Source organism: Lolium rigidum, chromosome 5 (genome assembly GCF_022539505.1).
Source record: "Lolium rigidum isolate FL_2022 chromosome 5, APGP_CSIRO_Lrig_0.1, whole genome shotgun sequence".
Taxonomy (NCBI): domain Eukaryota; kingdom Viridiplantae; phylum Streptophyta; class Magnoliopsida; order Poales; family Poaceae; genus Lolium; species Lolium rigidum.
In genome coordinates, this window is record NC_061512.1 from 25,074,164 (window position 1) to 25,089,964 (window position 15,801).

General features: G+C 45.1%; 2 protein-coding genes and 1 non-coding gene across 3 annotated transcripts; 2 read left to right on the top strand and 1 right to left on the bottom strand.

The window, feature by feature from the left end:
- Window positions 1-4,513: 4,513 nt before the first annotated feature.
- Window positions 4,514-6,005, top strand: LOC124655749. Its single transcript, XM_047194599.1, has 2 exons — window positions 4,514-5,086; window positions 5,184-6,005. The coding sequence occupies exons 1-2, from the start codon at window positions 4,514-4,516 to the stop codon at window positions 5,217-5,219; spliced, it is 609 nt and encodes a 202-aa protein (XP_047050555.1). The 3' UTR covers window positions 5,220-6,005.
- Window positions 6,006-11,223: 5,218 nt separating this feature from the next.
- On the top strand, window positions 11,224-12,502 carry LOC124655750. Its single transcript, XM_047194600.1, has 4 exons — window positions 11,224-11,327; window positions 11,488-11,533; window positions 11,806-11,881; window positions 11,993-12,502. Exons 1-4 carry the CDS (start codon window positions 11,224-11,226, stop codon window positions 12,289-12,291), a joined length of 525 nt encoding a protein of 174 aa, XP_047050556.1. The 3' UTR covers window positions 12,292-12,502.
- A 249-nt stretch (window positions 12,503-12,751) lies between these two features.
- On the bottom strand, window positions 12,752-12,825 carry TRNAE-UUC. The gene has a single exon. It is a non-coding gene; the product is annotated as a tRNA-Glu (tRNA).
- Between the last annotated feature and the right edge of the window lie 2,976 nt (window positions 12,826-15,801).

A 15,801-nucleotide genomic window follows, 5' to 3' on the forward strand; every position in this document is an offset into this window, starting at 1 on the left:
TGATACAAACTCTTCTAATCTCTTCATCCCGACAAAAAGACCGTCTCTAATAGTCACCCCCACCCCATCTTTCAACTGCAAAAAAGCAGAAATGTCATATTTTGTTAGCATAAGTGTGCAATTTTAACTGAAGTATGAGCGGTTTAGACGAACCAGTGGAACAACTTAGATGTGGATACTAAGCAACTTAGATGTGGCTAGTAAGAAGCTTAGGAACACAACATATGTACTAATATGAAGCAATTTGGAGGAGTGTAGTAAAGCAACTTAGTTATAATGGCAAGTAACTTAGATGACACAGAGAAAACAACTTAGATATGTGAAAACGGAAAAAGGAAGAACTAATTAAGATACGTTTTGTAAAAAGCAAATTAGATGGGCTAATGTGACAACTTAGATCAGGCAGAAGAAGCAAACTTAGGTATTACATGAAGTAAGAGAGTTTTGGAAATGATCCGGCCACATCGCAGAGGGTCTAGTTAAAAACAACTTAGATCAACCCAGTAAAGCAAACTTAGGTATTACATGAACTAAGATAGTTTTGGAAATGAACTTACATGAGGCTAGTAACCCCGGTAGCACATGGTAAAAGGAAAAAACATAGCTATTTGGGTAGTTATATATTACCTTCATCTTTCCAAACTCTCCATTTGACTTCATATCTTTGCGCATGACAGCTTGAATTAATTTTGCCATCCCATGCAGCAGCGCGTATGGGACATTCCTCAGTAGATGGCTCATGCTTATCAACATCAAGAGAGTCAAGATAAAGTATCTACAAAAGAAAACAAGAAGGTAACAAAAAAAGTGAGTCAGATCTGCTGGAAAAAAGCAACACATATTGCAGTAGTTATTATGACATAAAACAAGGCCCAAACGAAAAGGTTAAAGATCAAGTACCACGAGGAGATGTAAACAGAAACACACAGATTTCTTTTTGACACCCATCTTTTTCACTTCTTGAACAATCTGATCAACTGCAAACTGGCACCAATTAGACTTCCTCATGACATTGAGATCAACTAGACTTGGATATGACCTTGGACTGATATTGGCACTTGTTGACGGTGATATAAAACAGCTCACAACAGCAACACAGTATGCCTGTAGGAACTTCATATCAAACGCCCCTGCCATTTCCTGGATCATCTTACGCCATTGCTTGAAACCTGGTGCAGACCCACCCTGAATGTTGTACTCTTCATTCATGAAGGATATTGGTTCTGTTTCCTTTTCATACCGTACAGGCAATCCTTCATTGGGTAGCCCAAAGACTTTGTTGTAACTTGCTGCATTCACTGGAATGGTCCCCCTCCCTGGTATAGCTAGCTCACTTCTGATTGGGTCAAAACATGCCAAGACCCACATGCTTAGATCAACAGGCATCTCAGTTGCTTTAACCATCATCATTCCTCCCCACCCCCACTCTGTGATCAATGTCTTCTGGGCAGAAGATATAATTTCATTCATCTTCGCAAGTCTAGCAGGAGACGCTTTATTCCTACCAAGCTACACACCATGATAAGGAGAAAAAAAGGTCAAATAATAATTCAGGTCATTTTCACACAAAACATAAGAAAAATAATACACAAATTTGAAGAAAAACAAAGGCTCCAGTCTGAAAAAAGGAACAACATATTCAACATAAGTAAGGACAAGGTAATGTCAGAACAACTCAATTTACTTCCAAAAAAAAACTTAGGCATGCTATCAAAGACAACTCAATTACTTTCAAAAAGCAAACTTAAGTATGCTATGAAAACAAATTCAGGTCAGATGCTATACTTGCTGGCGAGGCTGCACGCCGGTTACTGCAGGTTTGCCCGTTGCTCCATCGGGTAGTTGTAGCCGCGGAAACCACTTAGTCATCTCCCTACCCTGTTGCTGAATAGAAACAAAAACCAAAAATCAATTTAACATGCTTACATACGCAAAAAAATGTACCATGCAACTCTACATCATCCCTTCTGCAAAAAGAAACATGTACAAAAAAAAAAACCCACTGTAGAACATACCCCACTGCATTTTGTATAATTATATTGTCAACAGAAACAATTATGCTAACCCCATTGCAACAATTAAAAAGCAACATATACTGAGCCAAACCCAACAAACAACTTTGTATCAACCACAACTCCAAGTTAGTCTACATGGTCATACATGGAGGTGGCATTTTGGCACACGCGTGCATATGCACCCATTATAGAAAATAATAAAAAACAATTTTAGAAATGTCAAAAAAAATCTGACATAAATTTTTTCTTATACATTGTGACATCCTATGTTCGTTCACAAGTTTTTGTGGAAAAATAACATTTTGTGTGGTGTGTACAAAAAAGACAAAAAAATGTCCTGTACGTAGTCGTGTTACAACATTAAAATTTGTCTTTTTTACAGGAGCCACAGGAAAATGTTTTTTCTTTTGAAAACTTGTGTACCAACATAAAATGTCTAGATGTACATGTAAAAATTTAGTTTAAATTTTTTTAATACTTTAAAATGTGGATTCACATAATGGGAGCATACGCTCCTATGAGCTAAAGTGCATTTCCCGTCATACAAAACCTACAAAGCTCTGTTCTGCTAAAACTTGGGGAAATATGTTTGGAACACATGTAACCATACTACTGAAGCAACATCATATGAATTAGAATGTACCAAGGTGCAAAATAACCACTAAAAGCATAAGCAAGTACTGACATCATCTAAAATTGGTAGCCTATATCAAGCAGATTGGAATAAGCAAATTAGTACTTCTAGGGTAGCAAATTATTGTGATAAGTCAGCGACAACGAAGCCAAAGCGCCAAGCTACAATGGCCATGCAAGTGTAGAATGTCCCCTTACAATGGCCCTAACATGACTCTAGAATAAAACCACTAGCAAGCTTAATTTCTCCATCAAGCGGAGGACGCACATGGAGTGTGAACGTGTCGATGTGGTTCGGCGCAACCGTGGCGAGTGATTCATGACACCTAGCCATGAGCACCCTGCGACTACCTTTGATCGGAGTGGTTGTGCCTAACTGCGTCATCAACTACAGTTCTTATCGTTGTTGTACATGAATGTCATCATCATAGTTTGCGTATGTTGTGCACATCGGCGGCTGCACCATGACTAGTTCTGGGGTAGCAAATTATATGAGCATGAAAAAAGCGACTTAGACTAGACTAAGTATCAACCACAACTGCAAGTTACTCTACATGATCCATACAGGACCTACATGCTCTGTACTGCAAAAACTTGGAGAAAATATGGTTGGAAAAACATGTAAAACCATACTACTCAAAAGCAGCAACATATCATTTACAATGTACCAAGTTGCAAAATAAACCACTGAGAACATAAAGCAAACTACTAGCATCATCTAATTTCGGGTGTACCACACACAACTGAACCAAAATTAGTTCAACCATGCTCTAGAGGGAAACCATGAGAACCATAAGAACAAGTACAAATTACTCCAACCATACTCTACAGGGAACCACAAGAACCATATAGAACAAGGACAAAAGTGAATCTACAGGGAAAATCTAGAGTCCATGCTCTGCCATCCATCTACTTCCAAAATCCCGCACCATGAAAACGGGGACAAAATTGACCAGAAAATCAAGTCCTACTGAGGGGATTGGGGGATTTGAGCACACATAGCTTATCTGAGTACCTGGATCTGCAACTGCTCAAGCGTGCGGACATGGCGAACGCACACGGGACGATCTCCGTCCCTGATCTGGGCGAACCACCACACGCCTAGTGCACGGCCGCTGATACGACGGCGATGAACCTCCTGGACGGTGAATTGACTGCACCCGCCTGAGAGAAGGTCGGTCTCCGTCGCGGAGATCGAAGCAGTACCTCGTGCCTCACCCCCACCGCCGTCGACCTCCCGCTCCTTACGCCTAGTGAGCTCACGAGGACCTCCCCGGAAGCCTAGTGAATCGAGCGCCGGCGAGCAAACTACCCCTCACCCCTGGACCCCTAGCGAATCGCGGCGCCGGCGAGCACGCCACCCCTCACCCGGAGCCCTAGCGAAATCGCCGGCCGGAGCTCGCGAGAGAAGCATCGAAATGGGGATGAGCGAGAGAGACGTTCCCCGGCTGTCTTCCACGCACGCGCGCGAGGCGTGTGGGACCCTCAGGCGTGGTGCGGTCGCGAGGAGGGTGGGGCCCTCAGGTGGGGTCCGGTCGGAATAACGTCCAGATCTCCGGCTCACCGAACTTCACCTTTGATTGACACGTCAGTCCGTAAGTCTTGTCCGTAATAAACCTTCCCGTAGCTCTAGCATTATTGGGAATCGGAGGCTCGAAGAAACAAGCCAGCCATCGTAATTAATATTCTTCGCTAAAAAAACCATTCCTTACCTACGAAGCTACCTAGCCGCCGCCGGCTCCTCCTTCGATCCCAAACTCCAGCCGCCGGCTCCTCCGTCGACATCCCGTCACCAGCGGGAGCCTGAAAACCGCCGCCGCCTCCCTGGGGGTTCGAATTCGAAGATCCCCCGGACCGCGAGGTGGATGGCCGGCGTCGAGGCGAAGCCAGCTGACGCGACCGACGAGGACGCGGCCGCCGCTCGCGACGACGACCCGCTAGTGGCGCGCCTGCCGGACGACGTGCTCGCCCACGTCCTCCGCCGCGTCCCGCCGCGCTGGCTCGCGGCCTCGCGCTGCGTCTGCCCGGACTGGCGCGACGCCGTCGACGGCCGCGGCCTGCTGCTTACCGACCTGCTCCCGCTCTCCTTCGCCGGCCTCTTCATCCACTTCAACGAGCACAAGTTCCCGGAGTTCTTCGCCCGCCCATCCTCCTCCTCCTCCGCGCGGGCGGTCAGCGGCGACCTTAGCTTCCTGCCGTCCAGCAGCCCCGACTGCGGCCACTGGTGGGACGAGGCGGACGACTTCCGCGACTACCGCATCAAGGATCACTGCAACGGCCTCCTCCTACTCAGCAGCAACTACGTGGTCAATCCCGCTACGCGACGCTGGAACGCTCTGCCGACGTGCCCGGCCAAGGAAGCCGCCGACGACGCGCGGTACCATGGCCTTCTAGCCTACGATCCGATGGTATCACCTGATGAATACCAGGTTGTCATGGTACTTCTTCTTTTTCTTAATTTCATTTCACTATCATCTTACTGAAGATTTCATCTTAAAATAGTGGTACACACAACACAATGATTTCATTCCGCAGAATATCACTGTCTACCAATACATACAGTGTAATTAAACCACCTGCGGGTATCACAGAGAAGGAGTACTACACACATGTTCAGGTTGTAAGATCAGAAAAGGGGGTGTACCTTGTGGAGCTTGATAAGCATTATGATGATAAGTGCTGCCTTCGAGTTTGGATACTCGATGAATCGTGTGGTCACATGAAGTGGATTCTGAAGCATGACAAAGACCTCGAGCCCCTGCTAGGTCACCGCGTTTACCGACGAGCTCACTGGACCTTAGAAGATATTAACTACAAATTATTCCTTTCTTCTGGATTTCAAGAAGAAAACAAGAAAGCAACGAGTGAAGAGAAATTTGAATGGAACTCTGACAGTGATGAGTATGAAAACATGGTTGACCATTGTTATTTAGAAGACAAGAAGAAATCAGTAGTTGGAAAGGAATTGGAATGGAACTCCAGCACTCATAATGTTTTTATGGATGAAGATATGGTTGAACAGTGCTACTTGGGTGAAGAGTATTACGATAATATATATCATGAAGACATCAAGATACTTGGGTTTCACCCATATAAAGAGGTTGTCTTCTTGAGTGCATCGGAGCGGACTGGACTGGCATATCATTTGAACGGCTCCAAGATTGAAAGCTTAGGAAATATAGACCCAGAGGACTATATACATTTCAAATCGATACCTAATGAACTGGAGAAAATCAAATCTTTCCCATACACACCATGTTGGATTGAAGAGTTCCCTGGAAACAATTAGTCTAGAAGTTCATTTCATATAGGAGCTTGCAAACTATTTCAGCAATGCGAGAAATGGATTGCAGACAATGTTTAAGTTATCTTTAATTTCCGTGTATTTCATAAAGGGTAGGTAGTTTCTGTTGGAAAAGAGTTACAATTATCTACCTGTATCAAGCTTATGGTTAGCTTCAGATATCTATCTACAAGGCAACAAGTAAGTTCACTGCATTTAAACGCTGATGGATTTTGGGATGCCAGTAACTACATGGATTGCATTGTAAATCAAAGGTGTACTTTCGACTTTTGTATCATTTTCTCGTATGTGCTGCTCAAATGCTTCCAACTTCTTTATCAACATGCTGAGTCAAATTGACAGCTTGTAATTGTAGCAAAACAAGATGTCAGATTGTGCTCCTGGCTACTACCACTCTGGGTGTCTTGGTTAAGTTGCTAATTCGCATCCAGTGTCTTGTCCTGACCGTTTGGGTAGCCAAGAAGAAGCAAGCAAGCAAGCACTACTGGGTTTCTTCTGTCCTTCCTGGCTGTGCGATATACCTATGCGTTGTTCCTTGCAATATTTATTTCACCAGCAATATGCAATGCATAGATAAGACACGATACAAAAATTAGTGCAGTGTATAATGTCTTAAGTGAAAGTAAAAAATTGTATTTAAAAGCAATCCAGATGATAAATCTAAGAGTGATGCTTCAGTATAAATAGTTTTTGCACATTCTAGTGGTATTTGATTGGTTTAAAATCTAGGCAAGCAACATTTGAGAGTAAAAGGTCTTCTTCGTTGTGAGCACAGTCCCATTAGTGTAGTGTCTACTTGTGAGCAACTCAACTTTACATGACATGTGTTCCCTCGTCGACGCCTATTAGTGGACTTCTTGATCAGCACAAGTTCCCGGAATTCCTCGCCCGCCCTTCTTCCTCCGTTGCCGGCGCCCGCGCCATCAGCGGCAACCTCAACTTCCTGCCCTCCACCAGCCCCAATTGTGGCTATTAGTGGCAACGCTCTCAGGGCTGTGATTGGAAAAACTACAACATCAAGGATCACTGCAACGGGCTCCTCTTGCTTCATAATAACTGCATGATCAACCCAGCCACTCGGCAGTGCCGAAAGGCCCGGCTAAGCGCGGTGCGGGGAATGTGAGGTACCGTGCTCGGCTAGTTTATGATCCCACGGTATCGTCCTACTACAATGTGTTCAAAATTCCCACTCTCGCTTACTACTGTCGTAGGGCGGAGGTAGACCCATCGATAGAGGAATCACAATGGCCGCCATCCGTGTGCAAGATGTTTCTTTACTCGTCCAAGTCGGGCTGTTGGGAGGAGAAGGATTTCGTCCGAGAAGGAGATGCAGCAAGGACTGCTGGTAAGCTTCGAGCGGGTGACAGCGAACTCTCAGCTGCCTATTTTCAAGGAGCACTTTATCTACACTATCAAACTGATTTCCTTATGAGGTATGTACGTGCTGTGTTTATCATGTTTATAATCCGACGTTTGCCTTACTCATAGGATTTTTAATATATGTTTGCGCAACGATTATTTGACTTTGCAGAGTATCATTGTCTAACAATACATACAGTGTAATTAAACCACAAAAGGTTTGTACTTCGTGGCACTTGATGCGAGCTCGTGTAGGGACATGTGCTGGCTTCGAGTTTGCGTCCTTAATGAATCGTGTGGTCAGATGGTGTGGATGTTGAAGCATGACAAAGACCTTAAGCACATGCCCTGTCAGCTGTTCCGCACACCAGTTAAATGGATCTTAGAAGATATTGACTACAGCATGTTCCGTGATTTATCCGAGTTTCAACAAGACAACAACAAAAAAACAACCAAGGGGAAGTTTGATTGGAGCTCTGATGGGGATGTTCGAGACACAAACATGGTTGATCATGGTTACTCATTAGAAGACGGGAGATGATTATTTTATGACATGGAGTTACTTGGGTTACACCCAAATGAAGAGATTGTCTTCTTCAGTGCATCGCAGCAGACATGTGTGGCATATCATTTGAATGGCTCCAAGATTGAAGAAATAAGAAATATATACCCAAAGGATTATTATTGGTTCAAAGAGTTAGCTAATGAAAAGGAGCGTATCAAGTCTTTTCTATACACCCCATGTTGGATGCAAGCAGTGGCGGAGCTTGAAAGAAAAACTTGGGCGGGCGAAATCAGAGAAGACACAGAGAATTGCTCCAAAACTATACATTAGTTCAGATTTCATAAGTACTACATTGGTCCAGCAGATCATCATACATGAACTACTCAAAAACAAAATACAGCACAGTAGCATACTAAGAATAAGTTTGACTGCAGGGCAATGATTTACATACTAAAGATCAGCTCTCCGACCTTTTTCGCTTCTAAAGTCTTCAATTACATCTTCATAGCTATAAGTTTCTAGAATTTCACCCTCTATGTTAACTAATAGACTATTTGCAAGATAGTCATCTTCCATCTTATTTCGAAACCGCGTTTTAATGATCTTCATACTAGAGAATGCACGTTCAGCACTCGCCGTTGAAACTGGAAGCGTAATTAGCAAGCGGAGTAAAAGCAAAACAAACAATAAGCACGGTGCTTTTCCTGGGAGTACTCAAGCCATGAGGGAAACTGACCAAACCAATTGTACTTGAAGCGGCGTTGATGCCCTTTTTCACCTGAAGGTTCATAGTTCTGCGGATGGGGTTGCATAGGACCCAACATCAAATACGCCCGCCGCACACTATCTCTCTAGTCTGATGGATATTGCCAAATCTGCGGGCGCAATCCCGGGTCTCACTGCAAGTACTCGATACCTCGAAACATAACAGCTTCATTTGACTGATCTTCATGTTGATTGTGTGGCAGCTGTTGTTGTAAATCAAGCAAGAGTAAGGGTGGTGTATCTGCTATTGACTGGTCTTCCCCAATTTCATTTGCATCATCTCTTTTTCTTTTAAAAACCTGATCAATTCTTCTCAGACTAGTTTTGCTCATGGTAGGGTACCTAAATTAAAATTTGAAACAACAATCAATACTTCAATAGTGACAACAACCGAATGAATTATAATTACTCATGATACTAGTTACAAATTTTAAACAATAACTTTAGTTTATATAGAAAAATTGGTACTAGAGAGAACTAAGCGAACAAGCAAGAAATTCAGAGAAAGGGGATGACCGTGAGGCAGTTGTGAGGAGACCTTGTGTAGTTGTGCTGTTGTGCTGTTGTGCCGGATGGCCGGATGCAGTAGTGGCCGGATGGCCGGATCGCTCTGGGCACCCTGGCTACCTTTCCTTGATTCCTTCGATTTGGCCTGATGTCGCCGGCAGCTGCTATTTTCACCGCTCGGTCGCCGGAATTAGCATCGATGGGGAATTGGGGATGTGATGCGTCGTGGAGGAACACGAAACCAAGCGACGGACTGGTCTGGTCTCTGGAAAAGGAAACGAAGTGGTGTGGATGTGGGCTTTAGACATGCGGCACAGGTATAGATTTTTTTTCCGCTTCAGGGCAGGGCGGGCCGTGGCCCAGTTTTGCCCTCACGAAGCTCCGCCAGTGGATGCAAGAGTTCCCTGGAAGCAATTAGTCTAGAAATTCATCCAACATATGGGCCTACGTTATTTGACCGAGCGAGTGTAATAAACAGCTTGCACAGGATGTTGGACCTATGTTATTTATCCATTTATTTGAGTGGCGTAATAAACCGCTTGCATAAGATGTCTGAGTCATCTTTACTTTATGTATTTATGAGGAATGGTTAACTTTTAGTTGATTATTTCTACTTGTACCTGTTTTCTTTTCTTTCTGAGCACTATTGATTTTATATGTATTTATAAGGATAAATTGGCTAGTTTCTCTTAAGTTATGCATTGTTAGAAATAAGATTGAAAGCTTAGGGAATATATACCCAGAGGATTATACATATTTCGAATGATTACTTAATTAAAGGGAGAAAATCAAATCTTTTCCATACACCCCATGTTCTAATTTACATCCATATCGACTTCCTTGTGTAACCTGTATGTATGCGTCTTGGAGACTTGGGTCGCAGTATTAAATCAGGACATTTGTTACCAGCAGTGACCTATCATTATATATAGATAGAGTGAACTATTTCATCCATCAGTGTCAGTGCCCAACAGATCACCGGCTCCATGGTCTGAATGAACGAACTTTACAGATGAAGCAATTCCACCAACCGAAATAACTGCTGTGTGTTGTCAGCTGACAGGACAGCCGGAATAAAACCTTGGACCTATATTCACTAACAATTGAGGTTGCTCTAATAATATCACTTAGTTGTTGGCCCGTGGCTGTGGCTTGCTCTAATAACATCCCCGCTACTGCTTACTAGTTTCTAGTAAAAGTGCTTTTCGAAAGCCACCGGAATGCCAAACGAAAGAGCGGATGATGCCATCGAATCAAGAAGAAGGTGATGCAGTGGCTTTAGGTATACAACACAAGGTAGGCTAGAAAACCAAGCTGAAAAGTGCAGTGATTGGAACAACTATAAAAGTGCAGAAAGTATCGCTGCATGATTTGTTTCTCCTAACTGTGCTCTTCTGATAGCCGATGCCTGTTTCAGTATTACATTTTCTTTTCCATGTTGTTGACGTTAATAGCTCTTTCTGGATACAGATTGACGTTTGGCCTCAACCGCAGTATGGATCTTGCTCCTTTCAAGCTGCTAGATGATTATGCCAAGGTAGTTTTTGTATCATGGAGTTCATCTAATTGTGTCATGTTCATACCAAATGTTGAACAAGTAGCATCCTTTGCATTTCTGTGTGGCAGGAAAATTGCACGTCATTCACCGATTTCAAGAGAGTGTGGATGGCCAAAAAGTTCTCTTACATCTATGAGGGCAGACCCAAGAGCAACTCTGGTGTTTTCATGCAGTCCCTCTTTTTGCATTGTATTAGTAGGCTATTGTTTCCTGGAAATTGGCACTTTCACCACAGATAATCTTTTTTGCAGCATTGCTGATGCATTTTCCCGTTCTTGTATTTATATAGGCCATATGACTACCCAAAGTTCTCTATGTCAGAGATTGGCTGGGCTTTACTGCCTTTACTGTCTTTATGAGTGCCAACCATACAAGCCACACTTCAAAATTTATCTGTCTCTTGGTAAGCTATATTTTCTTAGTCACTAATTTAAGGTTTATTGGAGTTTGAAGATTATTGCGCTGAATGTGCCATGCAACAGAGGAGTGCAAACAACTCAAAGAGTTTGTCATGGAGGCTAAGCAGAGCGGAATTGGTTTTGTACCAGCACTTGTCAAAAGGATGCTAGACAAAGGCATGTTTTTGTTTGGATTCATCAATTTTCTTGCTGACCATGGGGCCAAGCAGGTTGATGAATTCAATGCATTCCAGACTAAACGGGTGAAATTTGTCTGTGACAAATACGTGGATTTACCTCTCTACCATCAGTCATCATTATCATTTTGTGTTTTCTTCTTGCAGGGTAGTAAACTGTTCCTTCGCTACATTCTATGTGTGCAAACAAGAACATATTACTTATTAGTACTTACTAATATTCTGAATTCTATGTTTATGCTGCAGGTTATTTGCAAATACTCAAATAGGGAGATATACGCACACAGACTTGGTAAGTTTAGTATCTTTGCATATATCATTGCTTTTATTTCCTTGCATGTCCTCTTTTTAGATTCATTTAACATACTTTGGGGCATTGCCACATAAGGAGAGTGTTATCATTTGTTCTGTGCACCTCCCTGCCTAACACCCCCTCTGTTCTGCCAATGTTAGTGGTTTGCGCATGCTGTAACCATTCTTGTTAATGGTTTGAATAAGGAATTGATGTGTTGTGAGCGATGATACTCATACTCTTCTGTTGCTGACACATCTATATGCATCTAGGGTGAGGAGCTTGAACTTGATACCATCAAGAAATTGTCAATGGAATACGCTAAAGCCAAAGAATCAGCATTCTCAGGTGCTTATCTGTTGCCATCATCTTCTTGTACTATCTGGAATTCCATTAGCATTATTAGAGCTGCCAATGACCCTACCGCTATCCCTTCGTCATTCCCTTTTACATTGACAGAGTTGAGCCAAACGGTTGATGTGGAAGATGCCAAGCACATCCTTCAGAATGACAAACTGCTGGGCGACAGGGTAGGAGAAATCGTGAAAGAGTGGGATGCCCAGAAGGAAGAGTTCTACCAGAAAACCGGTGTGTCTCCCGGTGATGAACTGGCGGTGGTTGACAATGACGAACCAGGAGAATTCCTGGACGAAAACGATGGCCACACTGAACTGGCGGTGATTGACAATGACAAATCAGGAGAATTCTACGATGAAGACGGGGGATTTGATGAGTTAGAGCAGCTTCTGCTGGAATAAGGAGCTTGCAGTAGACCCTGAGGAATAACTGAAGAACTGCTGCTCTGCTCACATCCCTGCTCGTGCCATTGTGTTGCGACATGAAATCGACGCCATTTGGGCGTGGGATCTTGAAACCGTTTTGTTACCATAACATTGTTGCAAGGAAAACCTCTGTATATAGTTCTAATTTTGTGATATTTCCATGTAGCATGTATTGGGTCTTCTGATTCGTGGAATGTTCCATTTTTTGCATCATCTATATTCTATCTAGATGTGCCACTGAAGCGCTCCATGTACATTTGCATCCATCACTCATAGTTTATTATAGGTTCTGCTGGGTTTGTTGATACACTTTCCCAGAGGAACAACAATGGGCTTGTCGATATACTTTTCGGGAGCAACAACAATGAATTTCACAGCATACCAAAAAGGGAGGGCATAGCGCGGGGCAAAACAGAAAGAACGAAAAAAAAAAGAACTCCATCGCCGGGATTTGAACCCGGGTCGCCTGGGTGAAAGCCAGGTATCCTAACCGGGCTGGACGACGATGGATTCATGTGTACGACAGACAGCTTATGTTTTTATAGGCAGATCAAGATCTTATTTTTCCCAAGGTCAACTTCAAAATATTTTTTTTTGGCTTACTAGTCATAATTCATTTTTGGTAATTTTAAACATAAATATGATAAATGTATGTATATTTTAAAGTTAAAAAGCACCGCATGTGCTACTTCCAGTTAGTACAAACAAATACTGCACTTATTGTCATATCGTGTTTTATCAGAAGAATTGCTCTAGTAGTGATATTGCTAGCTGTTGACAACGGCGTACATGCTTGTAGACAAATCATGCAAGCACATCTGTCTGTTCTGCCAATGTTAGTGGTTGTCGCAAACTTGATACCATCAAGAAATTGTCAATGGACTACGCTAAAGCCAAATAATCAGCGTTTGCAGGTGCTTATCTATTGCCATCATCCTTCGGAATGACAAACTGCTGGGCGACAGGGTAGAGGAAACGTGAACGACTGGGATGCCCAGAAGGAAGAGTTCTACCAGAAAACCGGTGTGTCTCCCGATGATGAATTGGCAGTGGTTGACAATGACGAATCAGGAGAATTCCACGATGAGAACAATGTCCACACTGAACTGGCGGTGATTTGCAACGCAAATCAGGAGAATTGTAAGATGAAAACGATGGTTTCGATGAGTTAGAGCAGTTTCTGATGGAATGAGGAGCTTCCAGTACCCTGAATAACTGAACAGCCGCTGCTCTGCTCATATCCCTGCTGGTGCCATTGTGTTTCGACATGAAATCATTTGGCTGACTTAGGATCTTGAAAGCGTTTTTTAATGTAACATTGCCGCGAGGGAAAACTTGTCTATAGTTCTATTTTGCGATATTTCCATGTAACAAATATTGGCCGTCCTAATTCAGAGAGTGCAGCATTTTTTGCATGCTTCTATCTGAATCATTCACAGTATATTTGTAGGTTCTGCTGCTCATGGTTTGTTGATATATTTTCCAAGAGCAACAACAATGAAATCCATAGCATACCTAGAAAGAAATAAAACAAATATACAGGGAGGGCATAAACGCCAGAACAATGGGAAAAATACAAAAAAGCTCCATCGCCGGGATTTGAGCCCGGGTCACCTGGGTGAGAGCATCTCCAGCCGTTTGAGCCCCTCGGGCGAAAATCTAGAAATAATAAATGCCGGATTGGATGTAAAAAGGGCATGGGGGAACTTTTTCCCAGTCGCACCCCGGCATTCGACCATCAGCGGCGATAGTTTCAAAAAATCGTGTTCATGCATTACACAAAAGCATCGCCAAAGTTCGGCGATCGGATCAGCCACATTCCGGCGATCGAAACAGAAGCTAGAGGATAACAGGATCATCGGCGGTCCCTTCCCGAGCCTCGTCTAGCGCGGCATCGGCCGGCGAAGCATCGGCGGCGGGTGTCGCAGCGGCGGGAGTAGACGTCTCAGCGGAGGACGAAGCAGCCGATGAGGGCCGGAGGATGTCTTGCCGATGGGCGTCGTACCAAGCCCTCGTCTGCTCGTCCATCTTGCCGTCATTACCGCCGATCAGGAACGCCAGGTCGGTGTTCCTCTTCTTCGCCGTGGAGGTTTCCTTCAAGGCTATCCAGACGCCTTGGTTGGCGAGCATCTCCTTCCACCGCACGGCGTGTTGTTCGTCCCTCCCGGCGGCGTGCGCCCTCGTGTCGACCCAGCACTTGTCGAAGGACACCTGCAACCTTTCGGCTGGATGGCCCGCCTTCTTCAGCTCTTTCAGCTTCTTCTGGCTGATCTCTGGCCGGCCGGCCGACGCGGCAGAGGCTGGATCGTCGGGATTGTACTGCTCGTCCATGTTCTTCGCTAGGTTCTTGCGCACTTCCTTCCACTTCTCGCACTTCTCGATGCGAGCGAAGACGTTGAGGCACTTGAACGTCTGGCCGTCAGTGTCGTCGTTGTACATGTCAAACGCACGCCGCATCTGCAAAATACAGACCGGTGAATCAAGGTCGGCGATCCAGGGTCGACCGAGGAGCCACGGCGAGTGAGCATACCTTGTCTTCAAAGTGGGCGCCGCTCACTTGGCGTTCGTCGATCTCCTCCTGTATGACGTGTCATTTGTTGCACGCCGCCTGAATGATCCCCCAATGGGTGCCCATTGCCTTGTCGCCGCGTATCATCACCGTCTTGTTGAAGTATGGATCGACGATTTTGCGCTCGTCGAATGCCAACTTGACCCGCTACTGACAGTACGTCTCGAAGTTTTGGTTGGCGCCGGTGATGTCGTTCATGGAAATGGTCTTCCAAGCTTCGGCGAGGCACTCCTCTTCTTTGCACGTCCGTTTGATCCGCGGCTCGGCCGGCGGCGAGTTCTTCTTCCTTCTCTTCCTCCCCTTGGTCGCCGCTGCCGTGGGTTCAGGCGCGTCCTCTTCGTCGATGTTCTGGTCGAGGTCGGCCTGTTCCTCTTCTTCGTCGACGTTCTGGTCGAGGTCGGCCCTCGCCTCATCACTCCGCGAAGCGACGGCTTCCGCCGCCCTTGCCTCCTCTTGTGTGAAGAAACTCGGGCTCGACGCGGCAGCCATGGAGCCCGACGCGATCATCTCGTGCGTCACTCCGTCATTCGACGGCGGCATCCTGGGGTTGGAGAAGGAGAGCAGCCCACGGCGCAGGGCAGACGAGATGCCCACGTACATCGGACCACCGTACTCCGGCGGCGACGGCGTAATCCCCGCCATGCCGGCGGCGTAGGTGTGATAGAACATGGCCGTGGCCGGTGACGCCGGTGAGAAGGTGGACGGAGATGCAATCGTACCTTGGGTCGGCCATGGCCCAGGGAATTGGCCGACGCGCGGCTGGGAGAAGTTCATGGAGACCAGCCTCGCCTGTTTGTCCGCCGCCACCTTCTTCGCGTTAAGCTTCTTCTCCCTCTCCGTCCTGCCACGAGTTTCGTTCCGCCGCCGCTCCATATCCGCCGCCCACGCGGTGTTTGTCATGCCCGGTGGCCTCTCTT

What these genes read in the sequence shown, in the direction of transcription:
- LOC124655749 (XM_047194599.1), top strand. Translation starts at nt 4,514, where the DNA reads ATGGCCGGCGTCGAGGCGAAGCCAGCTGACGCGACCGACGAGGACGCG. An exon ending in ATGAATACCAGGTTGTCATG is followed by an intron (nt 5,087 to 5,183) that starts GTACTTCTTCTT and finishes TTCATTCCGCAG; the next exon opens with AATATCACTGTCTACCAATA.
- LOC124655750 (XM_047194600.1), top strand. Translation starts at nt 11,224, where the DNA reads ATGTTTTTGTTTGGATTCATCAATTTTCTTGCTGACCATGGGGCCAAG. An exon ending in GATATACGCACACAGACTTG is followed by an intron (nt 11,534 to 11,805) that starts GTAAGTTTAGTA and finishes ATATGCATCTAG; the next exon opens with GGTGAGGAGCTTGAACTTGA. An exon ending in CAAAGAATCAGCATTCTCAG is followed by an intron (nt 11,882 to 11,992) that starts GTGCTTATCTGT and finishes TTACATTGACAG; the next exon opens with AGTTGAGCCAAACGGTTGAT.